This window comes from Hyalella azteca, unplaced genomic scaffold (assembly GCF_000764305.2).
Source record: "Hyalella azteca isolate HAZT.00-mixed unplaced genomic scaffold, Hazt_2.0.2 contig1557, whole genome shotgun sequence".
Classification (NCBI taxonomy): domain Eukaryota; kingdom Metazoa; phylum Arthropoda; class Malacostraca; order Amphipoda; family Hyalellidae; genus Hyalella; species Hyalella azteca.
This window is the reverse complement of record NW_025931866.1, coordinates 17220-29919: the sequence shown is the minus strand read 5'-3', so window position 1 is coordinate 29919 and position 12700 is coordinate 17220. Positions and strand designations below refer to the sequence as shown.

The following is a 12700-nucleotide window of genomic DNA, read 5'->3' as shown; positions in this document are numbered from 1 at the left end:
ACTCTCGGATGTGCAGGTATTGAATGCTCTTTGTATGAGAGCGCGCACTGTGTTGGTTTTATAGCGCTGTGGGCATTCACTTTTTTCGTTAAGCACTTTCCAACTGCGTTAAGCACTAGTGCTGCACAACTGCGTTAAGTGCACATCCATTGTATTACGTGTGCTGAAATTATTTTTATTAGGTACTATAAACGATTCGTTCATCCTAGGTTGTGGATACTGGATAGCAGGGCCTTTATTATGGTTGAACAAGATGTACTACCGCCTTCATTGAAATACAACTCGAGCAATATTACTCGCAAAGACATATTTGGCTCACTTGCGATTCACCGTTATTTTGCTGGATATTTCTTCGAATAAGAGGCACTTGAAAAGTTGAAGCCCAAATCTATTTGTATCTACGGTATTTAGGTATCAAGTTTCATTATAATTCATATTCTGGTGGAAAAAATGAAGGAACTATAATATCCCGAGTCACGACGCTATCAGCATCAGCTTTATTTCAGACGTAAGACCATTTATCAAGTAAAGCTTTGCAATTCTCTTTGCATTTAAAGAATTGATGTCACTCGTTTGCTCAAGTTGCAAGTTCACTAAAAATTTAGAAGCAAAGAATAGTCCACAAAAATGAATTTAGCTGTTAGCTCCTATCCCTTTGAAATTGTGAATGGATAGGTTTTTTGTGCTCTTTTACTTATAAATGTAATTTAATTTAAGGTATTGAATTATATTCTTGCTTTCAATTGCATTAATTTGCGACTTTCTATCTAAATTCTAGATTCTACGAACTGACGATGGAGCTGGACTCCGAAACGTTATCTATAAAGATATGAATTTATGTGGACTATTCTTTGCTTTTAAATTTTTAGTCTCTGCATTAACTCACAGTCATTAACATTGAACGTAATTCAAAATCGCGTAGGCCTATACTTTTTAGTTTTTGCATTGAGTATCACTCGCGATGAAACTAGGACCTAGAAGATCCATGTAGATATGATCAATTTTTGCCTCCGATTGTAAATGAAACATAAAAAACTTGCAAGTTTTTATTCAACACACAAAAAAGCAGAGAATTATCCTTTGCATCATCTTAGTGGTCGCCAGATTACAAGGCCCTCCAGTCAGTGTATTCGAACACATTACCTAGAAAGAGGCAAACCGCAATGTCTTCAGGTTGATATGAAGTTTATTCATATAATAACTTTTTACTGCGTAACTTTGCAATGAGCATCATACTGATCATGTAGCTCATTTAAAATTGATTAAAATTGTGCAATATTTCATTCTAAATTTCTCCCAAAACGGATTCTACCGAACGTCATCATTTCACAATATTGAGTGAATAATTTAGGGAAGAATAGTGAAAGTGAACATGGAGAATAAAGAAGAGACTATCTAACTATAAAAGTTACAGAAATAATTTTATCATTATTATCAAAGTTGTGTTACATCTATCTGAATAGTGCAGCAGTGAATATTTGGGAATTGATGATTCTTAAATATGTTTTAAATTTCAGGAACTCGAGCCAGAATGTACTCGGTGTCGGAGTTTTGATTTATCCTTACCTCACAAACATCCTTATATGCATGAGTAGATCATTGTTTTCTAGTCATACCTGCAGTTAGGGATGGGCTCGACGGTAAAAGTAGCCTTGTAGCCTTTATATTTGTTCTCAGTTCCAAATTGAACGAAGTTGGGATTCTTGTAGTGAAAGATGAGATCAGTCTTGTCACTCTTGAATACCGTACCTTTCTCAATTTCTTTCCCGCAGAACCTGAAAAAAATTTGTATGAAAAACATTAAATTTTCTATGGAGTACATAAAATTATAATAGACGTTTTTCAAGTTAAATTATATTTTAATTGATTCTGTATTCAACACTGTGAATTTATTCATACTGTAACGATAGAAATTTCAGTTGAACTAACTTATCTTCACCTATAACAAACGTCATTGAGACTAAAACAATTACTGAGTATGAATTATTTCAACTAAATCGCACAGAAAGTAATCTATTTATTAAAGCGTCGCTTAAATACAAGCCGTACAGTTTTCCACCCGCCACCGTAACATCAGAACGAATCTCCAGAGAGCCGAACTCGCAGATTTTGTCTTCTGTCGGATTGCGAGGAGCGAGCTCAAAGTCGCTGAACTTGACCACCGCTCTGTGACACTCGGGGGCACGCATAATCTGCGTGTACTTCGTTTCTGGAACAAAATTACACCATTAAAAATAATTATCTTGATATTAAAGCCTTATAGAATGAGTAGCTTGCATCAGTAATATACTCTTTTGACTTATTTTCATCTAGTACATGTTATTCTAAAAAGTTTTCATAATTCGCAGAAGGAATTGTTACATGAGATTGTAATTGAGTTTGGATGCCTTGTTCCGTCGCGTTCCTTACTTGCGAAACACGACTTTGCTTCTAAGCATGACTTAAACCATTTAACAACAACCTTTCTTAGTTATATCAATTCAGCTATATATTCGGAGCGATAAAAATATATTTTTGGTAATTAGAAAGCAGATTTATCAAAAATTTTACTTTCTATTTTGATCCTAAATGAGAATCATATGTCAAATACTATATACTATTTTATTTGCAGTACACGATAACCATTTGGGGTACTGCGGCGGTAAATCATTCGTGCAGAAAATCAAAATATTTTGCTGTGGTCAGGATCTCGAAATGTTGCGTCAATTTTGCAATTTTCTTTTATTGATTTTAAATAATGTTGCAGGAGTCTGCCTGATTTAAGAAGACTTGTAATGAGGGCTCTTAGGATCATGCATGCCAGCCAACATTTTTTTGGTCAAGTTTAAATAAGGTGCGATAGGAATGTTCGTATATTTTATGACCTAATCCTGACTGATGAGTTTTGTTGGTTTTGTACTTATTATTGTGCTGTGTTTTTAGGGCATGGCTTGATAGCTGTAAAAGCAGAGGATCACGAGGTGGTCATTATGAAATTTCTTGTATTTGAAAACGTACGGTCTTGTTACGTGTGTATCTTGGCAGCGTATTCGGCATATGATGATTGCAGCTGTAAATAACTGCAAAGGAAATATTTCTCGTCATGTAAAAGTTGGTTAAATAATTAGGTTGACTTAGTGCTCCTGTGTTCAGTAGGAAGGAGTTAGTGTCATGTTGTTTACGTAGAAACCGTGTGCTCTCTGGCACTTTTTACGATTATGAGCACACGGATTAAGGCGCTTATTGAGTGTTATGCATAGTTACGGGTGTGCTACGCATATTCGGGGTATGATGATGTGGCTGATGTGCACAAGTGTGTAGGATTAACTCTCATGTTGTAGCCTTTATAATAAATAGCTGGGTTGGTGTAGCGTTCTTCAATGCATCTGGGAGCAGTTAGGGAGATACTTTTGCATTGCATGCGCAGAAACCGTTTGTTCTATTTGTACGACGATATTGTCTCTGGGAAAGATTTCAGGATGACTTTCTAATTACCATTTTTGAATTCACTGGATTCTTCATGTCTTCGAATTTTTCCGGTGTAATTCTAAACATAATTTTTAAGTTTATAATGAAGAAATCCAATTGCCAAACTTGAACTTTTCATCATAAAATCGTTCAAGTTAGGAAAATATTGCATCGTTATCTGTGAAATTAAGGAAATCGTCTGCAATTTCGTATTTTTTTTTTCATTTGAACATGGAAAAAAAACTTGGTTCGAGAATACTGAAAAATTAATTGAACCTCATTTTTATATTTGATAGAAGGTTTTCAGTTATAGGTTTAGCAAAGCTATTTCAGAACGTTGAGGAGAAGTGAGATGTAAAATAGCAATACAAAATTCAACTCTAATCTAAACATTACTGTTCCTCATACAATTTTAAACTCTAATTTGATCTATCCTGTCCTTCATCATCGGGCCACGTACCTGCCGATGGACTGTCGTCAGGGTAGCCAAACGAGACGACCTCTGTACCAGAGGTTGTGATGACGGAGGTGTACGGAGAGATCTGCTTTATCAGAGCATCTGCGGTGTAATACAAACTTTAAATAATGCGAAATATGAAATTGCAAGGCATTGAAAATGATTTAATCGTAGTACAAAAACTTATCGCGTTCAGATTGGGTCACGTCAAAGAAATAATATCTCATCAGATCGAAACAATCCGATTGTAGGCCGAAGCTCACAGAAAAAAACAAATGAAAAAAGATAAACTAATTTCGTAGATCGAAAACAAGGCTCAACTCAATGCAGTCCGCTTTGAACATAAACATTTAACATCAAAGTTATTGTAAATATTCGGTGAAAACTGCCAATCATGACTTGCTGAATGAATGAACGAGATAGTGAACATGACTCACCGTTGCTGTTCATGATATTTATCTTTCATGATCTACCAAACGTGTTACACAGAAGCGACTCTTGTAATAATGTTTATACCTTGTAGCGACCATGTTTATATATTTCCTCTAGTTACCCCCGCAACTCATTTTCTAGGAACGTTGCTAGCCTTGTGAATTCTAGCATAGTTACCCATCAACTCTAACTCAACATTATTATCCATGTTATTGCCTTAAGCATCATTATCAATTAGCAACTGCAGTTGATATCCTGTTAGATATGATTTAGCTACGTATGCATATTATTAGCACTGACCTAGGGGATTACAACGTCAAGTAAGTCCAGTTGTCATAATCATTTGCATATCTGTAATACCGTTCTTAATCTGGCCTCCGGACCTTGACCCAGTAAATTAGGAGAATTACTTCTGTGTTTCATTCCCTAATTCGAAACACAATTGTAAGACGCTAGCGCAGTCTGGTCTCTGACTTACACGCCTTAGCCGAAACATAGGGCGTTTGGTACAACCAAACGTTTGGCACGAGTCATAGACCTTAAGGGACTCAATACCGAGCCGCTAGCATTCCCACGTCTTACAACCTCACCTCTGTAACTCATGTTGTACACCTGACACTTGTCGCCCGTGGTGCCCAGAGGACACGCGCAGCTGCAGTCCTTCTGCGTGTAGCCGCCGTTCTTGCAGGGTTCTGACTCTTGCTTGCAGCTCGCCAGCCAGTCGTCTGCAGAGAGAAATGATTAAATGAATAAAATACTACAAAATAAATAAATTCACTGCTCCTATCGCTTATATTTTCCTTGAAAATCCCTCTATTGTCTACTGAAATATTTCACATATATTCTGTGTTCGACATATATTCCGTGTTCTTATCTCTATCCAAAAACTATATGAAACTAAATGCATTTGGTTGCATTATAGACCCATTAGCCTCAGTAACATACGTACCCAGATAGAATTTCACTGAAAAGTTTGAAATGCGCAGTGTCCGCAAAATGGTCAGCATCATTAACAAGCAATGTCGTCAGTAGCAACTTTTAGAACCAAATTTTTGGCAGTTCCATTCGAACCATTTGCCTTTAGGTCACATATGTAAACTTGGTCAGCTTCGTCCATGCTTTAAAGTTCAAGTGATCAAACAAATAATTCGAGTGGAAGTCGCCTTAGTCTTCTGTCAGCTTGGGGGTAGTCGAGTAGTTAAGAATAGTGAATAGAATAGAAGTGCCGGCACTGAAGAAATAGGCCCATGGCCTGTTGCCGATTCTTGTATTTTTCGTGACTTGATTCTACAAGAGATCCGGCCTTTGGAACCCGATCTTTCCATAACTGACGATTGGTTGATATAGCTGCTGGACATAATGCCTGGTCCGTAAGGTGCAAGGCATTTCAAAACTGAACATATGCTCCTGCATAGCTTCGTCTATAGTCTGTTCTTGGAGGCGTTCATACTCGGAGCGTCAAAGATGCTATCAGGGAGGCTGTTCCACATGGCGGTGACTCGAAGCGAGAAGAAAAGTTGTTCATGGATGTGTTACAACGCAGTTTTTTAGTTTATAGCTGTGGCCTCTGGTGTTGGTTCTTGTTTCAAATTCTAGTAATCCTTCTGGGACCTTGTATAAATCGTGAGTATACTTGTAACTTCAATCGCCAACATGGCTTATCGAAGCTTCAACCACAATATCATTTTATAATTTGTTATATGTTATTTGTCATAATTTGCTATAAAATAAAGAACTTCCTTGGCTCACCTATGCATCCGTAAGCTGTGTTCACGAGCTTGGCGTTCCAAAAGCTGATTTTTTTCCCGTCGCCCATGACGAGTTGAAATCGTGGGTCTCTAGCGAGCATCGTGCGCTTGTCGTCTCCGCTAGCAGCCTTGGAAGGGAAAAACCATGGAAATTCTATTTAAAGATAGCATGTTTGAAATATGCAGGGTTATTTGCATTAATGGAATATGTCATAAAAGAACCAAATGTTGGAATTTTCCATATTATAAAAATTAAAACATTGTCACAGGTCTATTATAACTTTAACATTAAATTTTACTCGGAATCTAAGGTAAAAGTCTCAAACTTAACGCACGAATAATATTCAGTGGAGACTTGAATCCTCACCCAATGTTTTGTGAACGGACCCGTCACCAATTCAATTATTGTGGACCTTTAATTGTTATTCTGGTCATAAATAAGCTTTTCTAAGTCCCGTGCTTCCAAAGGCTTCATTTATCAGCCGAGTCACTAGCATATTTGCACATGCGCAGGTGGCTCACTCGTGCCTGATCCTGCAATTAGGGCGCTGCGGTCTCGCTTGAGCGAGTCTATGCAATCTATATTTTATAATTTAGCATTCATGTCTCGCTCGGTCATTGTACTGCATGTGTGACTCACCCGGTCATAGTACTGCATGTATGACTCACCCGGTCATTGTACTGCATGTATTACTCACCCGGTCATAGTACTGCATGTATGGCTCACCCGGTCATAGTACTGCATGCGTGACTCACCCGGTCATAGTACTGCATGTATGACTCACCCGGTCATAGTACTGCATGCGTGACTCACCCGGTCATAGTACTGCATGTATGACTCACCCGGTCATAGTACTGCATGTATGACTCACCCGGTCATAGTACTGCATGTATGACTCACCCGGTCATAGTACTGCATGTATGACTCAGCCGGTCATAGTACTGCATGTATGACTCACCCGGTCATAGTACTGCATGTATGACTCACCCGGTCATAGTACTGCATGTATGACTCACCCGGTCATAGTACTGCATGTATGACTCAGCCGGTCATAGTACTGCATGTATGGCTCAGCCGGTCATAGTACTGCATGTATGGCTCACCCGGTCATAGTAGTGCATGAGGGAGTAGTAGTCGTAAGGGATGTTGTAATTGACGGTCTTCAATAAAGCGAAATTAAACTCCTTGCCTACTTCGATGTTGTCCGCTACCAAAATGATATGGTCGTTCCTGGGGAAAATTTCTTCCTTAACTATGATCCTTAGAGTTGCATTTCCGATGCCATATCATAATGCTGGATAGTAATGAAATGAATGCCTAAGCAGTCAATGATAGCTTTCAAACACAAATGGCAAGTTTCTTTTAGAATAAAATTAATTGTATGACATACTTCATGAAAATTGAAGCATTATTAACATCGAACATCATCTATGATCAACCTTAGGTTTCAATTGTCATTAAAAGGCCTGCGCCGTATTAATTATAAGATCATCAAGATGAATATACACTGCGCACCACATAACTATGTTAGTCAAGTTTTCTCTTGAGACTGATAAATGTTTTTTCTCGCTATTCCCTCACACTTTTAAAGTGTGCGGCACTTAACTACACCCGCTCTGTCGCGACCACCTTCTGATGAGGATGGAATTGATCAACCGTTGTGGCTGGTCTCTACCCCGAACAAGGTTCTCTCGCAATTAAATGAGGTATCTAGCTACTATTAAACTATAGCATAGCCTTTCTGAGGTTATTCGCGAGTTAGGAGACGAGATATCTTCCTTTGTAATTATTGTTTTGATGTGTTAATATGTTAACCTCAATCTCCTTTGTTTCACATTTTCTTAACCTTCTTAATAAAATTCGATATCGACATAGTAATAGTTTATATTACACTAATACTGTTTTTGTCATCAAATAAAAAGTCATCAATTATTTTTGTCCTGTGTCATCAAATAAATGGGATCCACTATATAAGCATGAGCAGGATTTGGAAAAAATTGTTCAGCTAGTAAACAGAAATTCAAAGTTATTATAAGTTCATGAGCAAAATTCTGTCAAAATAAAGAATCATTTATCGGCGGGTTATAAATTGACGTTCACAGTTCCATTATTGCCACCCGTAATGCCACCTTTCCTACACCTTACCTGTCGCTGCGACTCTGTTCGTGCTGCAGTCCCAATGCGTGAGCAATTTCGTGGGTGACGCCTCTCCCCTGAAATTCGACGAATTCATTGATAATAACAAAATAACAGTTAAAGCACATTTATTTAATATGATAGATACCAGCAAGCCAAGCATGAGTTGACATAGACTTGCAGTCCTAGACTTAGACATAGACAAGTCTAGGCCATAGACTTGCTATCCCTGTCCATCCCAACAAACTAGTTATTAATTAGTTCATCATCCGTCTTTCATATTCTTCGAAGACTTATTTACAGTTAATATTTCGCCTATCGTAATACTCGGAGAGTTATTTACAGTTAATCCTCCGTCTTTCACAATCCTCGGAGACTTATATACAGTTCATATAAACACTTAACTGACTTGTTGGCATAGCCTTTTCATGAAACGCCTTGGACCTTAACATTAAACTATTTTTAACCATCCAGAGTTCACCGTGAAATGGATACTTACAACAGAAAGCTATATATATTCAGAAGTCACTTCAACAAACCACGTCATGCCGCGCTTTCATTCAATATATCCAATATAAAAGTGCATGAAACAAGGACCATTCGCTTGAAAACTTTCCTTTGCTTCTTTTATAATAATGTGTAAATGAACTTGAAGAATAAATCATGAAAAAGAAGGCGACTATGATACACTCCGTGAAACGGTGAATGCGGCGAATATTTCGGACTGTATTAAAAGGACATGAATGTGGCTGATTCATGGTTGTTTCTCAAAGACACGGTTATGTCTGCAGTTGATGCTTGTGTACCCAAGATTACGCTTGGAGGAGTTAAAAAGTCCCAGTGGATGAACAGTGCAGTTAAGCTAAAGACCAAGAAAGAAGCATACAAGCGTTATTTACGAACTCGCAGCGAGTCTGATTATAACCTGTATGCCAGAGCTCGAAATCAAGCTAAAAAAGTTTGTCGCACTGCAGTGAAACTGTCTCTTATACACATCTAGAGTATGGATAATTTTACAAGGTTCTTATCCTGTCTCTTATACACATCTAGATGTGTATAAGAGACAGGATAAACTCCGTGAAACAGTGATTGCGGCGAATATTTCGGACTGTATTAAGGACATGAATGTGGCTGATTCATGNTTGCGTATAGTTGTGGGGCTGTCTCTTATACACATCTACTTCAAACTATCGTCTGCCATGAAAAGATCCGGTCAAATGACACGATTTTAGATCTTCTGTGAACAAGGCACGAAAAGGAAAAGAATCGGCGACAGGCCATATCAGGCCTTCGCTTCAGCGCCGACATCACTATATTATGTTATGTTATGTTATGTTCTGTAAAAGATACATAATACAATGCATTTTTTAAACGTTCCACACCAAAAGAAAAAGTGCTTAGCACTCGGCACTCGAAACTCGGCACACAAAATTGAATTATTTTAAATTTTTTAACGACGTTAAGGAACTTGATAATGATGATAAAAAGCTTGATAATTGATAATGAGTTGGACTTCTCACACAACGTTCCTAACCCTACAACATATGCCTCCGGCGCAAAGCTAACTTCTGTAACCTGTTTGTTCGAAATTTGTAGACAAACGGAGACTCACAAAAATATCTGAGGTAGAGACTTAACAAAAGACTAAGGTACGTACTGCGCAAGTGTCGACACTGATTCTAGTGTTTTTGCCCTTCCTGTAACCCACAGAGGCGTAACATCCTTTCTTGCCCACGAACTCCATGAACTCTGCGCGCTCGTCCAACACTTCCATCTCGAAGAACTTGATGCACGTCGCCGCCTCCCAGGCGCCGATCGCCTCTTGTAGCACCGTCATGTTCATTTTCGCTGCAACACGCAGGGCAGGATTTGAACTCATAAGAACTAATGGTTTTGTAGATGGAATTTAATTATGAAGTGTTATTAACGAGAGGCTAAATTTTATTAGATTACGTGAAGGTATGTTGAACATTTCAATGACCACCATAGCTGAATTTCTTGTTTCTTGAAATGCGTGCATTTCATTCAGTTCATGGGATCGAACAGAACGGCATACATAATTTTCTTGAAACCTATTTATAAGCTAGAAAGTCTTAAGTTGATACTTTACCTTCCAAGCTAGACACATATTATAAGAGAATCCATTTGCTAAAACAAATAATGAGTGGCTGTTGTCTTTTATATGTTTAGTGAACCTAACAATTTAGAGCTCTAGCTCAGAGGTTGGCAAGCTACATCGACCCTCTCCATCAACACACAAATTCGAATAGATGAAATAATTATATAGGCATTGAATTGTTTCATTTATAATTTTAAATTACTATGCTCTAAATCAAACGAATGCTATATAGTAACTTATACATCTTATGAGTTATATATCAGTATTAAGAGATACTTCTTACGGAATAATATGAAGTAAAAAAGATTTTTTCCTTGGGAGAGTTTTAACTGTTTCGATATCTAACAAAACTTAACGTAGATAAATATACGTGAATTATCATTCTACGAGTATAGAATAAATGTGTTAATTTGTCGACCTCTCATAAATTTATTGACCTCACGAGTTCTGTCGTTGACCTTCCATGGGTCGATATTCGCCACATTGACGCTTCTGGACATAAGTAAATCGTGTAATAACCTAGTCTTGACCAAAATATGTGTGGTAATTTCATTTAACTTATGACAAATAATCTGCTTGGGATTTTGTAGTTAAATGTAATTAAATGGTAATAGAGAGGTACAGCTGAGACAGTTGATTACAACGCATGAAACTCAAATTGACTTACGATAGGATATCTTGTAAGGAATTTTCAAGGCCCCGTTCGTTCGTGGCCAAAGTTTCTTCACTGAATGCAAGTTTTTAGCGAGAAAATTTTGCCATTCTTCCGCAGAATAGAGGATGTCTCCGACCAGGACAGAGCCATCTTCTACCCGCGGCATTCCCTGCAAGACTCAAACATTTTGTTTGCTTGTATAAATAAATTTATTGTCTGTCGTGAGCGCAGTGCAGTATATAAAATACTGAGTACTGATGAAGTTAGACTTATGAATTTGCAACAGCGACGTATTAGATCAGAGCTAGCATATAAACGTTAGTATATTTTACCAAATAATGATGCGACGTATTAGATCAGAGCTAGCATATATACGCAAGTATATTTTACCAAATAATGATGCGACGTATTAGGTCAGAGCTAGCATAAATACGCTGGTATATTTTACTAAATAATTGACGCGACGTATTAGGTCAGAGCTAGCATAAATACGCTGGTATATTTTACTAAATAATTGACGCGACGTATTAGGTCAGAGCTAGCATAAATACGCTGGTATATTTTACTAAATAATTGACGCGACGTATTAGGTCAGAGCTAGCATAAATACGCTGGTATATTTTACTAAATAATTGACGCGACGTATTAGGTCAGAGCTAGCATAAATACGCTGGTATATTTTACTAAATAATTGACGCGACGTATTAGGTCAGAGCTAGCATAAATACGCTGGTATATTTTACTAAATAATTGACGCGACGTATTAGGTCAGAGCTAGCATAAATACGCTGGTATATTTTACTAAATAATTGACGCGACGTATTAGATCAGAGCTAGCATATATACGCTAGTACATTTTCCTAAATAAATGATGCGACGTATCAGAACAGAGCTAGCATATAGACGCTAGTACATTTTACTAAATAAATGACTAATTTTACATGTACATTTAAACACCACTCAGAGAAACGAACAAGACTTTGTCCACATAGCGAAGCACCTTCTTCTTTTGTGTGGGTTACCCTGGCCCTGTTTGGTCCGGCAAAAAGGCGTATAGATGTGTATAAGAGACAGCCCTAGAATCACCAAACAATTACTGAGCGTATTACTATAGTCTTAAACTGAACACAAGCAATTTCTGCTTGTGAACACGATCAAACGATAGGAGACTTAAATATATTATACCCTAGAAGCAGAGCTGGGCAGCGCTACTTTGAAATGTAGCGCCGCTACCGCTACCGCTACATGCTCTAAATGTAGCGGACGCTACCGCTACCGCTACACCCACTAGATTGTAGCGGGTGCTACCGCTACAGTAAAATGTAGCGCCGCTACATTAGCCGCTACAATGGCCAAAATAATAGGAAATCTCTAAATATTTATTGTTCTGCCATTGGGATTTACTCGTAAACATTTAATGATAATAAAACATTTTCAAAACATATCAATGCAACTTTATTGCAATGAACCTAACCGAAATAGTACGGGTTAGATACAGTAAATAAAAGTTATTCATATGTTTTACCTTCCCTACATGGGTCTACTTTATCTACCAATCTCAAAAATTATCCAAATAGACATATAAAAAAATCAGTCTTTTATTTGTATATATATGTGGATAATTTTTGAGATTGGTAGATTAAAGTAGTTATCCATGTAGGGAAGGTTAAACATAAAAATAACTGTGTAAAAATAACTGTAAGCA

At 37.6% G+C, this 12700-nt stretch overlaps 1 protein-coding gene across 1 annotated transcript; it reads right to left on the bottom strand.

The window, feature by feature from the left end:
• Positions 1–1032: 1032 nt before the first annotated feature.
• Positions 1033–11158, bottom strand: LOC108683173 (zinc metalloproteinase nas-36). The gene is made up of 10 exons (XM_018172463.2): positions 11008–11158; positions 9879–10069; positions 8231–8298; positions 7189–7315; positions 6086–6212; positions 4927–5061; positions 3908–4006; positions 2050–2209; positions 1617–1775; positions 1033–1143 (listed from the first exon to the last, which is right to left on the bottom strand). The coding sequence occupies exons 2-10, from the start codon at positions 10062–10064 to the stop codon at positions 1140–1142; spliced, it is 1065 nt and encodes a 354-aa protein (XP_018027952.1). The 5' UTR covers positions 10065–10069; positions 11008–11158; the 3' UTR covers positions 1033–1139.
• Positions 11159–12700: the final 1542 nt, after the last annotated feature.

Bases quoted from the DNA above. Each gene is read 5' to 3' on its own strand.
- LOC108683173 (XM_018172463.2), bottom strand. From the start codon at position 10,064: ATGAACATGACGGTGCTACAAGAGGCGATCGGCGCCTGGGAGGCGGCG. The intron at 7,316-8,230 runs GTAAGGTGTAGG...AATTTTCCCCAG, and splicing joins GAACAGAGTCGCAGCGACAG to GAACGACCATATCATTTTGG. The intron at 2,210-3,907 runs GTACGTGGCCCG...ATTTTGTTCCAG, and splicing joins TGACGACAGTCCATCGGCAG to AAACGAAGTACACGCAGATT.